At 30.7% G+C, this 14735-nt stretch overlaps 1 protein-coding gene across 4 annotated transcripts in view; it reads right to left on the reverse strand.

The window, feature by feature from the left end:
* Positions 1 to 1768: 1768 nt before the first annotated feature.
* The window catches only part of LOC131852358 (aldehyde dehydrogenase, dimeric NADP-preferring), a 32471-nt gene continuing 19504 nt past the window's right edge, over positions 1769 to 14735 (reverse strand). For 3 of the 4 annotated variants that reach the window (XM_059203027.1, XM_059203029.1, XM_059203028.1), the window contains 5 exons: positions 13456 to 13659; positions 8139 to 8254; positions 6849 to 6984; positions 6596 to 6746; positions 1769 to 3041 (listed from right to left, as the gene is read on the reverse strand). In XM_059203027.1, coding sequence (XP_059059010.1) covers positions 3021 to 3041; positions 6596 to 6746; positions 6849 to 6984; positions 8139 to 8254; positions 13456 to 13659 — 628 coding nt within the window. In that variant the 3' untranslated portion in view covers positions 1769 to 3020. Of the gene's footprint in view, positions 3042 to 6595; positions 6747 to 6848; positions 6985 to 8138; positions 8255 to 10565; positions 10682 to 13455; positions 13660 to 14735 lie in introns of all 4 variants that reach the window. The other variant, XM_059203026.1, reaches the window with a different exon arrangement.

Below are 14735 nucleotides of genomic sequence, written 5' to 3' on the forward strand. Positions count from 1 at the left end.
CAGTTTCTGTCACTTATTTTGTCTTTACAAACATTTCGGCGCAAATGTAGCAAATTGTTCCTGCAAAAACAATGCCTTGATTCGTAGCGTTGTAATCCACTAATTGGTGAATATGTGTGCGTTTGCGCGGACCTGCGTGTGATTTTCTACCAAAGTAATCCTGAGTAATTTTTAGATTATATTTAATTTTGTTATTGTCGAATTTTAATGTTTAATGAATAATTATTAGTTTTCTTTTTAGTTTTAGTCTGTTAGTTAACTTTCTTGTGTTATTGTAAACGTTTACTTTGTTTTGAATTCAAATGCTATCGTCATCTTGATTTTTTATTGTATTGGTATACTAATAAAGGCTATAACACAACAGCAGACAAGGTGGACTTACAGCCCCCTCTCAGTATTGTCTCGATTAATACCTGTAAATATTTTTATGAGCAAAAATTGTAATAGTTTGTTATTTGAGATAAAGATTATTATTATTATCATGTAACAGTTGAAATTAGATATATTATTATGATTATATTTAGGTACCTACTGAAGTTTTAGTATAATTCAATATCTGGTGTAAGACTTAAGGCTTCATATCCTGTGTAAAATAATGGGGAACACACCAAACCTACCAAAAAAATGGAAAATTTATTGCTATATGATTCGGATTTAAAAAAAAACCAAGAAACTTACCTAAATTGTACCTACTTTTATGCTTATATATTATACATGGAACAAATATATACAATTTACAACTTATCTGATCAATATAATAATATTATAAATCTACAAAATAAAAACACGACCGCCATAATTAACGTTTCCCTAAATAAAAGTACTACTATTTTTAAAGAAGCAATTTCAGATAATAAATGATAAAATACTGATTATATATAATTAAAAAAATCGATGTAGTGATAATTGGATAAATGCATATGAAGTGTGATTTTGTACAAACAGAACAAAAAAGATAAATATAACGCTTTTGGTTACCACACCCAGCAATTAACATTGTTTTATAAGAGTTAGCATCGCCCCTCTGATATATATACCTATACTTACTTACTTTACTCTTTGGCATCGCTCTTATGAAAATTGAACAAAAACGGTTTATAAATAAAAACAAAAATCTTCACTTGTTTCCAAAAAAATTAATACATCCAAAAAAGAAAATGCACACTAATTCACAAAAATTGTTTTATTCTTAGTCACACAAGCTTGATTTTCGCCTATTGTCCTTGGCAATACACCAATTCATTAACGTTATGTCGGCAAACACACTGACTGTAAACGACTCAAAAGTCTACGAACGAAACAAAAGAACAACGATGCTGATAAAGTACTGCATAGGCACATTTATAAAATGACGCATTGAAACATTATTACTCCGTAGATTACATAACTTATATAAGTCGTGGTTAATAAATTAAATACCTATCTATACCAAAAATTAGAAGTTCAGTGTGAGTACGCTTTTCTAATAACTGTTATTTTCACAGCCGTTATCTAAGATGGACTAGTCAAAGGCACTGTCAAATGTCCACATCATGGTCAATTGAAATGACCAAATTTTGTAGGGTAGGTATACTAGAAACTTCCAAACCAATATGGTATGGGACCAGCCCAACTTCTTCAACCAAATTAGTTATCCGAGTTTCCATCACTGAATAGTCAGAATATAAATTGACTCAGTTTTGAGTTGCTAGACAGATCGAGGTCTAAGCCAGAACATTACATTATTGAATCAGTAGGTCTATAATGTAATAATAGAACACAACGCAAGTAAATTATGATATTTATTTAAATATATCTGTTCATATAAATTTTACAATGTATTGTAAATAACTATAACATTTTTATTAATAAGAAAAGGAGATTAAATATATAATACGTCGTACAATCTTTATAAATAGATTATTTACAGGTCCCAGTACCTAAAATTGCCATTTCCCAATAATTAAAAACGGTAGGACTTAATAAACTAATATTAGTCGGTGACTTATTTACATTGTTACATGCCTTGGACTGAATCAAATGTGGCATATGGAATAATATAATCATATTTGTGCACGCCAGGGCTGCATGTAATTATCAGTACATTCAGGAGTTGTATTGGGTTTGAAGTGCAGAGGACTTGTTCTACATTTTTGTCCAGTGAAGTTGTAAAGGCCAGCTAGAGCGATAGAATACATTCAATATGATCTCAGGATCGACTGTAGTACTGTGCACAAATTTGTTATCTTATTACTGTAACTAGCCAGTCTATTGAAAAAAATCACGTTGCAATGTTGGTACTCACTTTTAGGCAATAGTTTAGACAGATACAATTAGCAAAATAAGTTGTGAGTATACACGCTTGCCGCAGTATGGGCGTAATATTTGACACTGAAAGAGTTACTTTAAGGCTCATAATCAATTTCTGTTTCTTGAATCGTCTCACATATATACGCACACGTTAATTTTCTTGTCTTGGTAGTCAACGGTGTTTCGGATCACAACCCAATCCGAATAAAAAAAAACCCACATTATGTAACAATCTATTTACAGTACGTATTACAATTCTAGCCTTCCTGGTTTCAATAATTAATATTTAATATTTTATTACTGATATAAAAATTTGGGATAATATAAAAATCACAAGCTAAGGAACATAATTTTATAAATATATTAGGTACCACAAAATATAAAAATAATAATTCACGTTTTAGTCGAACTAATGCATGAATGAAGTCTAATCATAATTTGCAGTTGCCATACTCTACAAGTGCTTACTTTATAATTTTAATAAAGACTTTACAACTTTTCATTTAGAAATATACTCAATTATTCATTTTTACACAAAGAATATCAATAATACAGAACAGTAGATAACAAGCATAGAAATATTTAACAGAAATAGCAATAATAAATGCATTATCATCATTAGAAAATAACAACTCATTAATTCAATGATAAACTTAGATACCTATGGTACAAAATTATCACAATCCATAGACGTAAGGCATTCCGAGGTAGACTAACATCAGCCACAGGATCTACAAATCTTCCGATGTCATCTGAAATGTGATATATTAAAATATTGTTAATTATTAATTACAGATTACGTTACAATTGCAAGCTTTAGCCGTCGCTTATATACATGCATAGTACTACGGACGTCATGATGTCATCTAACACTCGTGATACCTCTCATGCGTTGCCATTCTAGAGGATAAAGATGTCATGCCTCGTATCCTGTAATTTCACTGCTTAATAATCCCCGCCTACAACTGCTACACTACGCTACGCTTTGTAACTACAAAGCTAGCTGCTTGGTGGCGGAAATAAGAGAACGAGGCACTCACGCAGACGACTTTATACAGGCTCACTCTGGTAACAATTCAACGTTAGAACAAATAATCTATTACTTTTTACGATTTTACTTGAAACTGTACATAAAATTAAAAAACTATAATTCATAGGTAGTTGCCACTTAGTGGTACAAATAAATAAACCAAACAGATTTGAATGTAATATATATAAAGTTGTGACGTAATAGTCACAATTTGTCTATTTATTGCACGATATCAATTTCAGTTGGCTACGTAATTAAGCGATACGTTTTTAATATTATAATTCTTTTAAATACGTTATTATAAAAAAAAGTAGATAAACACTTCATTTTGTCATTTCAAAATCAATAGACACCGTCAACAGATACAAAAACTCGAAGTCGAAGTCATTGGTGCCACTGATTTAGAATATATACGTATACATTAGTGATGAGGGACATAGGCTACTTTCTTATCCCTGATAATCATGGTTACGCGAGCGGGAATAAACAGTACACTAACGTTTCATTTACTTAATGTGTTACTTTTCAACTATTCGTTTGTTTTTATATGTTTATGGAATTTTAATAATTTAGGTGAGATTGCGGTGAAACGCGCTCAAATTTTATAAATATTCTTTATTGCAAATTTTAATATAAAAGAAAAATATATTTTAAAGATTCCTTGTTCTTGGTCCCATATAAATATAAATTTGATAGGTAGTATTAAGTTATATAGGTACTTAATAATGCGATTGAAGTTTATTCGTCACCTGCATTTATAATCGAAATGTACTTTATGCCACAAAATATTTCGCCATTCGCCAATAAAGCCACGTACAAAATTGTGCCCGTTTCATTGTCTATGGTTTTGAAGTTGTTTGCCACGAATTGTGACTTTGTACAGAATATGCACTGCCTCCCAACTACCAACCATGTGTATATGAATAATGCACGTTGCGTGCGAGTATCGCAAGCTTCCTTTTGGATGTCTTTACTTGCGGTAAATACTTAGGACTAGTTTTATATGGATTAATTAGATTATCTTTTGAGTATAGGTAGTATTATTAGTTACAAGTACTACAAGAGGTAAGATGTCTTAGAGACATTATATATCGTATTCTCACGACTACATATAGTATATTATGTACTTTATAGAACGTACATGTGTCATATTATATAATTCCGTATCCATTGTAATTATTATTCAATTTTTATTGTCTATAAATGCAATTGGGTTTGGATTTATAACAACACAGGTAATGAATTGCACCCCTTAGCATGGGTGAAATTATGTATAATAGGTAAGTGTATTTTTACGCGTTAATGTAAAAATCGGTTAAGTCAGTAATTTGCTCATTTTATCTATTGCATTTGCAAACTTTATTACTGTATTTAAAGGTTTTTAATTTTTTATCAATAATATAATAATATTATTGATAAAAAAAAAAAATTATAAAGTGAGAAATAAATTGGATTATAATAAATAAATAATTTTCTCTTTAATATTTGATCATAGCTTGGAATCAGTAATATAATACAATTGACATATAGAAAGTTTACATCTTTGAAACTAGGTCTTGTCCATGCAATATTTTCAATTAGGGTCCTAATTACTTACATTAAGGTAGATAGTAATTATATAGAGATAACCTTGTGGTGAATATCATTTGTCTACCATCCAGAAATTATAAGACTTTTATGGTAAAATAGCTATTTACAACCATTCGAGATAGTGGAGATCTCTTGATATAAATGTACAGAAGATACTAATATTAATATAATTAATTCTCAATACAAGGGATAAGTCAATTGTAAATGTTACTTTACTCTGTAGGAAATATCTGATAAAACTAATTATATGTACCGTATTGAAGACTACTAACTAAAAGCAGTGACTGAATGAAACAAATTTGATGATTTTAAAAAGTTTATAACCATCGCGTATATAACAATATTAGAAGTTATCTATTACTATAAATGTAACATTAATGTCGTTAAATACATTCCATTTACAAATTAGCTGTTTAAATTTTATTATACTATGAGAGATGACTAATTTGTACCAAATTCAGGAAACTAAACATATTTTTGAAAATATTATCATACATTCAAATTGTTTAAAATGAAACATATAATTTACTTGTAGGCAATTTCGATGTGGATATATTTCATTAATTGCTAATTACGTCCAAGAATAGAAATTTAGTACGCATTCAATAATATCTGGTTGATTGAAACGGTAAACGATAAATATCAAGACATCGATTTAGATAAATTTGTATATATTTAGCTTGGTGATAGGCAAGGCAACAATGTTCCGATGGATTACGCTTGCCGCGTTTGATTGCTGTACCTCGACTATTTAAAAAATGCCGCGGTGTATCAAACAAATGCGCCAATTGGAACGTGCTTTTCCGCAACCAGACGGTTAACCAAGTGTCAAGGACAGTAAAACTACTTTACAAAAAAACAAGTATCAATGCCCATAATTCGATAGGTTAGGAGGTAATGAAGTTTAAAACGTGATAGGATAAATATAATTTGCAAGCAAACCCAGGTCGGTCAGACACTACTAAGTGAGAGATAAGATAATTAAAGATGTCAATTAACTTTATTATTAAAATAAATAAAAAGAATGACTTGATTTACTATACTTCATATTTGTTATTCCATAACCCCTCAGAATTATGTATAGTTTTAATGAAATATATTCAACTGCTATGTTATTTGTACTCGTATGCAATAATACTCAATAAAAAATAATTATTCAGATTTGTGGATTACTTTCAGATGTGTAATTCGAGTGTCTTAATAGAACATTATTAAAAAGAAGAGCCAAAGCTTTTTAAGTAAAGTTTGTACTTTTTATTTTATTTATGCACAGTAAAGATACATAATTTTATACATATATATAAATATGTCTTTTAATACAGCAAGAAAACTGGTTTACCATACTCAATAGGTTTCTCCCAGGGAATGCATTTTTAAACCTATCTATTAAACTAAAATTGTTACTTGCGAATAACTTAAAAATGCGCCATCAAATTGAAATTTTAGTTAAAGATTATTTCAGAATTAACCACAGTGCTTGACATATAATTTATACCAATATGATAAAAATTTAGTAACGCATAACCTGGTCTAAGAGAAAAAAATTCTACACCTAATATTTCAATAACGCACTACATATTCAATAATTATAATATTCGAGTTTATACAACCAAAATGCAGATTAAACTTAATTTTGTGTATTTGTACATATTCATTTTTAACATTAACTTATCTCAATTTTTTTACCTTATTCCAGGCAACAATTCCATATGTGAGACCGGCGCCTAGCGCAAACGCTAGTAGGTATGGTACCAGCTTCAGGGATGGTGTGTTTCTCTTGCGCATCAGTGCCAATACCAAGCTCAGCTTGCCATCCGTGTACGGGGGATAGCGATTACTGTAACATTAATAAAATAAATGATATTAAATTAATTTTATTGACATTTATTTAATAAAAATAGACGTTATGTTTATGGAGTCGTCATGTTATAATACTTACGCAGCCAGCTTTTCACCAATAGCTGCAAAGTTCTTAACCAGACAGCTCTTTTTGTGTGTGAATGTATCGAATGTCGCCTTTCCATGGTAAGCACCTATACCACTGTATCCAACGCCACCGAACGGCAGAGTTTCAACTGTAACATTAACCATAAGGTTATACTGAAAAGGTCTATTTATGCATTTATAATAATATAAATGCATAAATAGACATTTTCAGTAAATCGTGGAATAAGCGCATAAACTGTCAAACTTCAAAGAACTTTCGAACCAATTTGAGAAGTTTCTAGATTATTAATATTTATTTTATGTAAACGGAATAGCAGATAAACTGACGGCCCACTAGGAATCCGATAAGTGATATGAACAGTACCCGGACACAATCCCGCCATGTGCCTGCCCATACTTCATGCGATTCCATTCCGAAGGATTAGGAGTCATATCCTGTAATTTCCCTGCCACATCTTCCCTCTTAACCGTAGCATAATTTCAAAGCAAACTGCTTAGCGGTTGAAACAGGTAAGGAGTTACAAACTTTTTACAAAGTTTAACTCGGTAAATCTTTTTAATAAAAATGAATAAATATTTAAATACCTATATATAAGCTTTATGATAGGTTCTATATAGTCTGAAGTTTGACAGGGATGAAGCTGGAATGGTTATAAAATGCGCCCTACTAATAAGTGTTAATAGAGACATCTATGAAACTATTTATAGTGTAAGTAATACTAATTAATTAATTAGTAACTGCTATATGTAATTAGTTATTAATAATACTATTATTACATGCTTACTATACTATACATAATTAGAAACGAGAAGAGATGCAAGAATTAAAATTAAAGCCCAATTTACAGTTGTTTAACTAAGCTGTACGTCATCAAATAAATAGTTCTTTATAATATTTTTTGTTGTTCTAATAATATTTTAGTATTATAATAGGCATGGTGACTATTTCAAAAAAAGAATATTATTCTATGTTTCATTTAAGGGGTTGCCATTGCTATAAATATTTAAAAACAAAACGTTATTTAATGAGATATCATTGATATTAATAGTGACGTCCCAACAATGTAAATATGTGTTAAGTCTGTCGATATTACTATGAACTCTCTAATTGCCTATTGTAAATAATAAAGATTGTAGTTTAATAAAAATAACTCAATATGTATGTGTTAATTTTAGGAATTTGTGCCCAATTTACCTATAATTTATTCCCATATCATGGGAATAAATTCTAATTTACATTACTAATTGCATGTGCAGCATATATAAAGTGTGAGTGCCGTACCTCCCATATGCATAACCGTGTCGTTAACGCACATTCCTCCGCTACTGGTGTTTTGAACAAAACTTTTGAGGGTCTTCTTGTTCTCCGTGAACACGTACAACACTAGCGGCTTCTCTCTATACAAGCGACAGGTAGACCAAACCAACACCATATTAGTAATGCAGTAAAGTATATTTTGACACATTCAGGTATTTTAGATCAACAATAGTGCAACAATGACCTTGCAGAAGTCGTAAAAACAACCGAGTCAATAATGGCGCACATACAGGTTTTTTCTATATAACAAAAATATTATTAGATCCTGTAATATTTGAGTTTTTTTTTTTAATTCGTGAGGCATTATTTACTTGATATTGTTGATCTAAAATTGTATTGTCTATTAATATATTTACAGAGAAGACAATATTTTTCAACGATGATAAATAATTATGGCATAAATATTGCTGATTACGCGGTCAAGACATGCTAGTATGATCATGTATTAAAAAAAATAAATTAAAAAGATATGTCATAGTATGATAACACCATACATCTATACACAGTGTACTAATCTAAGCAATACTGGCTTGATATACTGTAAAAAATTAAGAAGTATGTGTAAGCCAATGCAAGGATTATGTTTTTTATGTTGTCCTTGCAGATTGTGAATAATGTACATATACAGTCTTCTCTAATATATTAATAGATTAATTAAAGTATGTACAAAGAAATATTAGGCTATTTACAACAGAGTTTTTAGACATTAGTCGCCTTTAGTAGCTTCTGTCATTTACAGATACAAGGGGACAGGGGTAATAAAATAATGATTTTTACCTTTACTATTCACTACAATATTATTAAACCCCACTCTAGTAAATGACTTTACGTTTACCTTATACATATTGCAGTGAGTGGCGACACAATTTGAAGATGTTAATATCATTGTTAATTTTTATAGTATGTTTTTAAATTGATTTATTATTATACAGTATTCACTCAAACTGTGATAGTAGTTACTGTATTTCTTATTCATTAGAAGATAAAACACAGCTGCAAATATTTTAGCCAGCTTGATTGCATGCGGCCACTACAACCACATCAAAACTAGCGGCACCACTCATATACTCAGAGTACCCAGTAATTTCACTGGTAAATTTCACCAAAGCCGCAAAGTAGAATACAAGCTGCTTATTTAGCGATAAAACTCAAATTGGTGAGACTAAGGTAAATCTGGCACTAAGGACTAATCAGATAACTCTTTAGTGCACATTAATGATTACAACAGAACTCTTTGATACTTTTATAACTTTAAATCAAGACAAGGATAACAAAAATGCTTAATAATTATTTAAAAATATTAACAGGATTACAGCTAAAAACCACCTCCAGAAAAAATCTTAAGATATAACATGCAAATGACTGAGACCGCCAGAACCCACATACCCATAGACCACAGATAACATGATATTGGATGACCATAACATTCAATATGAAATTATATCCACCACCAACAAAAGTACTAAAATATTTGTACCAAATACGTTGCAAATAAGATCAGTGTTCAAAACTTTTAAATTTGCCTATTTAAAAAAAATTAATACATTGTTTAAAGTCTATTATATAGAATATCTCGATTACATGTAGCACACTATTGAGAAACATTTTTTTAATGAACTAATAGAGTTTTTCTACATGCGACGAAAAATTCAGTAAGTACATCTTTATCGATTGAAATTTTACTTAATTTTATATTTATTTCCGTCGTGTCTCGAAAGACTTAAACACTGAATTAAGTTTAATTTAAAAATTAAGTTGCTAGATCGCAGGTACAGAGTGTATTAAGAACATTATCTTGGATGAGTGCCCCTCCCAGGGGCAACCGTTTGCAAAAACAAGAGGAGTTTATTGAAGAAATGTTATACGAAATTGTTCGCGTTGTGTTGTTCAAAAATAAATTTTATATAGTGTGTGACGAATGTTGTTTTTTAAAATATCTGCATACCATGGAAATTTCAGCAATTAAATGTTAACTTAATCAATTTTGTTCATCTCTTACAATGATTGTATCATTGGGATCTATATTGTAAACAGTATTATAGAAATTATAGGTGACCAGTTTTTAGCAAAGTTACAAACACAGATTATCATTTAAAATAAAAATCAAGATGCCTATGCACTCTATATTATGCATTATAAAAGCACACCTATATAACCTCTAATTGTAATATTTTTCAGTTCAATTATTTTTTTTATTTATTAAGCATCACAAACAATTATTTAAATTTGGAACTTGTGTTGCTGTCCCGTGAATTTCTTTATCAAGTCCATGTCGAATTTATTGAAATTTATTTTTGAGAAACTTCACGCTTCTTGGATAAATTTTCCCTTGATTGTAATTGACCTCATGTTTCTGCAAACAGCCGCCGCATTAGAACATGCTCATCTTACCGGCATAGAACATGACTGTGTCGTTTATACTGATACTGCCCGAACGGGTTTGTTCATTGAACAACTTTTGTATGTTGCTTTTAGTGCTGAACACGTATAGTACTAATGGATGATCCCTGAAATATTTCATGTACTATTGAATGATGACTTTACTTTGTTTTAATAAACAAAAAGCGATATATTCTACTAAGTAGTTGACCAATTGCATGCATTCTATCTCGCGGTGGCAGTAAAGACTAATCAACATTTCGCTAGATATACAAAATCTAAATATTCCGTAATCAGCAGCTAATTATAAAATAGTGTACTATTTTTTTTGTTCCTGTTTATCCTTTAAAGGAAAGGCAAAGAGATCTGCACCTATAGAGCCATCTGCATTACTGTTAGGGTGGCAAACTTGCTGACAGATCCACTAGGTAGGAAATGGTTACTGTCCATGAATTACTAATCGCACCAGTACAGACAGTACTGATGATACCATCTCTACAAGAAACTGTTCTGCCGGTCAATTGATGCGCCCTTTTATGAATTCACAGACACATTTATTGTAGTTACTTGTATTTTTTTTCGGCAAATACTATTCCAGAAATGACAGTAAGAATTATAAAAAAAGAAAAGTGACTAATTAAAGATATGGTAAACAAGTCTATATATAGTAGTATAAATTATTAAAATCGACTTATGACTTTATACGCCACAAAATATGGTTCAATTTAGTAAATAAAATACACTGGTACAAAATTATACAAGTTCATGCAAGGTCATCAAACAGAATAGTAATGACACATTGTATGGTTATTATATGCCGCACTTTAAGTTTTACAACTAGTTTGTATAAGATGTGTTTTGTCATCCTATATATTCCATACACGTATGCGTAGGTACGTTGTATATGTATGATTTGTGTATTTTAATCGTAAAAATACAATGATATGAACCCTTTTATGTGTTATCAAGTGTAATAATACGTTATACCCAACAACTACGAAATATTATATTTGGTATGGTGAATGAATGGCATAGACTGTAGAATGCTTGCTCTGTACGGATGTCAACTTTCTATTAATCTGTGTCGCAGCAGAATTTAATATAAAATTCAGCAGATGAATTTGGTACTTTAACTAACGTAATATAATTACGTATTTTTACACTTGACAGTAGCACTATGAAAATATAGATCACACAATGAGTTTCATGGAAAATGTAGGAGTTCACTGATTTTAGAAATAACTATTTTATAATGATCGTTTCCTTAATTATAGTATCGTTTGGCCTCGATAAAACATAATGAACTGCAAGTTGACTTTGACCGTATGACGTCAGTCGAATTAGGAGCAAATCGAAACCATATAAATTAGATGATATCAATTCTAATGGTATTTATATATCTGTGGAATGCCACAATGACGAGATGGCTTATTTACTTTTCAATGTTTTAAAATGATTAACAAAGTAAGCATGAGTGTAATTCCTGTACAGATCTCAATTTCTTGAAAGTAATATAAAGTTCATGTTACACTTAAATTATCGTCAAGCTTTCCATAGGTGAAAGAGTTTAAAAAATGTATATTGTTTATGCATTTTATAAGTTAATACATTAAAAATAAAATTTTATATTTGTAATATTAGTTTAGATCGAGTTAGAAATATACTTCACATAAAATATATTTATAAATAAATCAACATAATATATTTTGCTTGTTATCCCTATATTAAGAAAGCATGATTCCGGAATACGGTAGACTAAAACTAATGTTTGTAAATTAATACAAAAATGAAAAGATACTATAAATACGTATCTGTGAAATAAATATGCCACTGTTCCAAAAACATAATTACCATCTAAATTTTAACTCTTCATCTTTTGTTACCAAAGTCAACCATAATGACAGACGGTTAAATAACATTATACATATAATTTGAATTTCAGTGAACCTCTTCATTATACATATTATTAAATAACAACATTGCATAGCCTCTGGTAGCTTCTTATCACTTTTAGGAAATTTATAAGTACTTTTTGCTTCTGACTGACACCGAGTACCGGCAGTAGGTAGGTATGTAATATTTGTTATTCTTATATGGAAATATGTTGATAAATGAAATTCAACCTGTCACAGCAGTCACACGTTCAACAACCAAACAAAATTAACATAAAAAAAAAGACCTCGAAATGGGGAACCAGATGTAAATTAAGTTTCAATAACCAAACAAAATTAATAAAACAAAGGGGTAAACAGATGTAATTTAAGTTTTTTTTTTAATTGAAGGGCTACAAAGTTAATGCTCAAAGCAAAATGTGCTTTGCGCTGCAATTATAAGCATTGTCCACCGTTTGAATAAAACAAATGTATTGAACGATAGAAAGCCACAAAACAGCGCTTTACAGCATAAATATTGACACCGCGAAATCACATGAGCTTGGAATTCGAGAATCTGGAAATATTATGAGCATAGAGAATTATATATAAGAATGTTTCGCAGGGTACACATTCCACCATCTGCATTTAGTTATTTGCGATGGTAAAGCATTGTCGTTTCGTGGTTTTCTTTTTAACGCTTGTAGCGAAAAGCAGCATCAAGCGGGGCGTAAGCGCTTTATAAAAAACAAATATGCCCATATTATTTGATTTTTAACAAATTTAATTCTTTCTCACAATATGTATTGCTATCATAAGGCGTAACGCAAATTTGACTGCATAGTAGAAACTACTGATAAATTAACATTTACCAATATGTATTGCTATCATAAGGCGTAACGCAAATTTGACTGCATAGTAGAAACTACTGATAAATTAACATTTACATCAGTTTACCCCAAAATTAACAGAAAAGAGTATTGATAGCACAATCACTCGACACAAACCACACATTCTTATTTAGAACTTACCTCTCGTTAATGAATTTGATAGCTTCGTAAGCGTTCTCGATGGGTACAACGGGCAGTATGGGACCGAAGATCTCGTCCTGCATTATTTTGTCGGTGGGAGCGACGTCGATCAAGATCGTCGGTTCAATATACTTATCCTGGGCGTCATGTCTGCCGCCGATAGCTACTTTGTCCTTACTACTGTCTAATAGTGCTTGCAGCCGGCTGGAAAAATATAGTAAAAAAATTTTATGAACTGGCAAATAGGAATAAAGACTTGGCTAAAGGTATAACAAAACACGAGAGGGATACTGAATACAACATAAAATAATGTAATATTTATTATTTTTAATGCTATATTTTATATATAGTGACTTAAGAAGAAATAATGATTCTAATCGGTAAAAAATATAAATCGCCTATCTATTATATCCCTACTTAATAATGAATGTGCTATAACTTTATATTGATACTTTTAAAAATCGATATTACGACAGCCTGAGCCGAGGTTCAAACCCCTAGCGGTGCCCTGAAAGTAAAGTCATTTCCATAGTTATTTTTAAACTTTCGTGTTTAATATACATTATTTAAATTATTAACCGGGTCTTAACACGAATAATTTTATGGCAAATAAAGGTATTTACCTCTCTCGACGTTTCGACTAGGTTGCACAGCTCGTGACCACGGCTAGTGTGTATAAAATTATTCGTGTTAAGACCCGGTTAATAATTTAAATAGAGTCGTATCCGTCAGGCGGGAGTTGGCCTTCAGCGGCCCCATAAGACTTTTCGCGGGTTTGGAGTGCCATCTGTAAAGGCCAGCTGCGGCCAACGGCATTAGAGCATTTCGAAAAAAAAAACACTTTTAAAAATATGACATGCTATGATTCATTAGCACTGCTATAATTTTCAACCTCACAAAAAGACCGTTATCTATACGGTTCATGACAGACATGAATAGAATTACTCATAAGAATAGACTGATTTGAGGAACACTAGGATATCGAAGTGATTATGTAAGACTAAAACCTCATTATTGTGAACCTTATACGTTATGTAACTGTTATATAAATAGAGAAAAAAGATATTAGCCGAGGATGTGACAATGGGCGACTTTATCTGTCCTAGACAAGTTTATTGAGAATTATTAAACTTGAGTTTAATTGTGGAGTTACAACATTAATATCATAACAATAGGTAGTAAGTGAATTAATACTAATTGGTCATGACATACATGTAATCATGACGGTCTTCTTTATATAACTTAACAATGATTTTGAAATGCAATTGTCTCTTTTCAAA

This window comes from Achroia grisella, unplaced genomic scaffold (genome assembly GCF_030625045.1).
Source record: "Achroia grisella isolate CSIRO2021 unplaced genomic scaffold, CSIRO_AGI_Agris_v1 utg848, whole genome shotgun sequence".
Classification (NCBI taxonomy): domain Eukaryota; kingdom Metazoa; phylum Arthropoda; class Insecta; order Lepidoptera; family Pyralidae; genus Achroia; species Achroia grisella.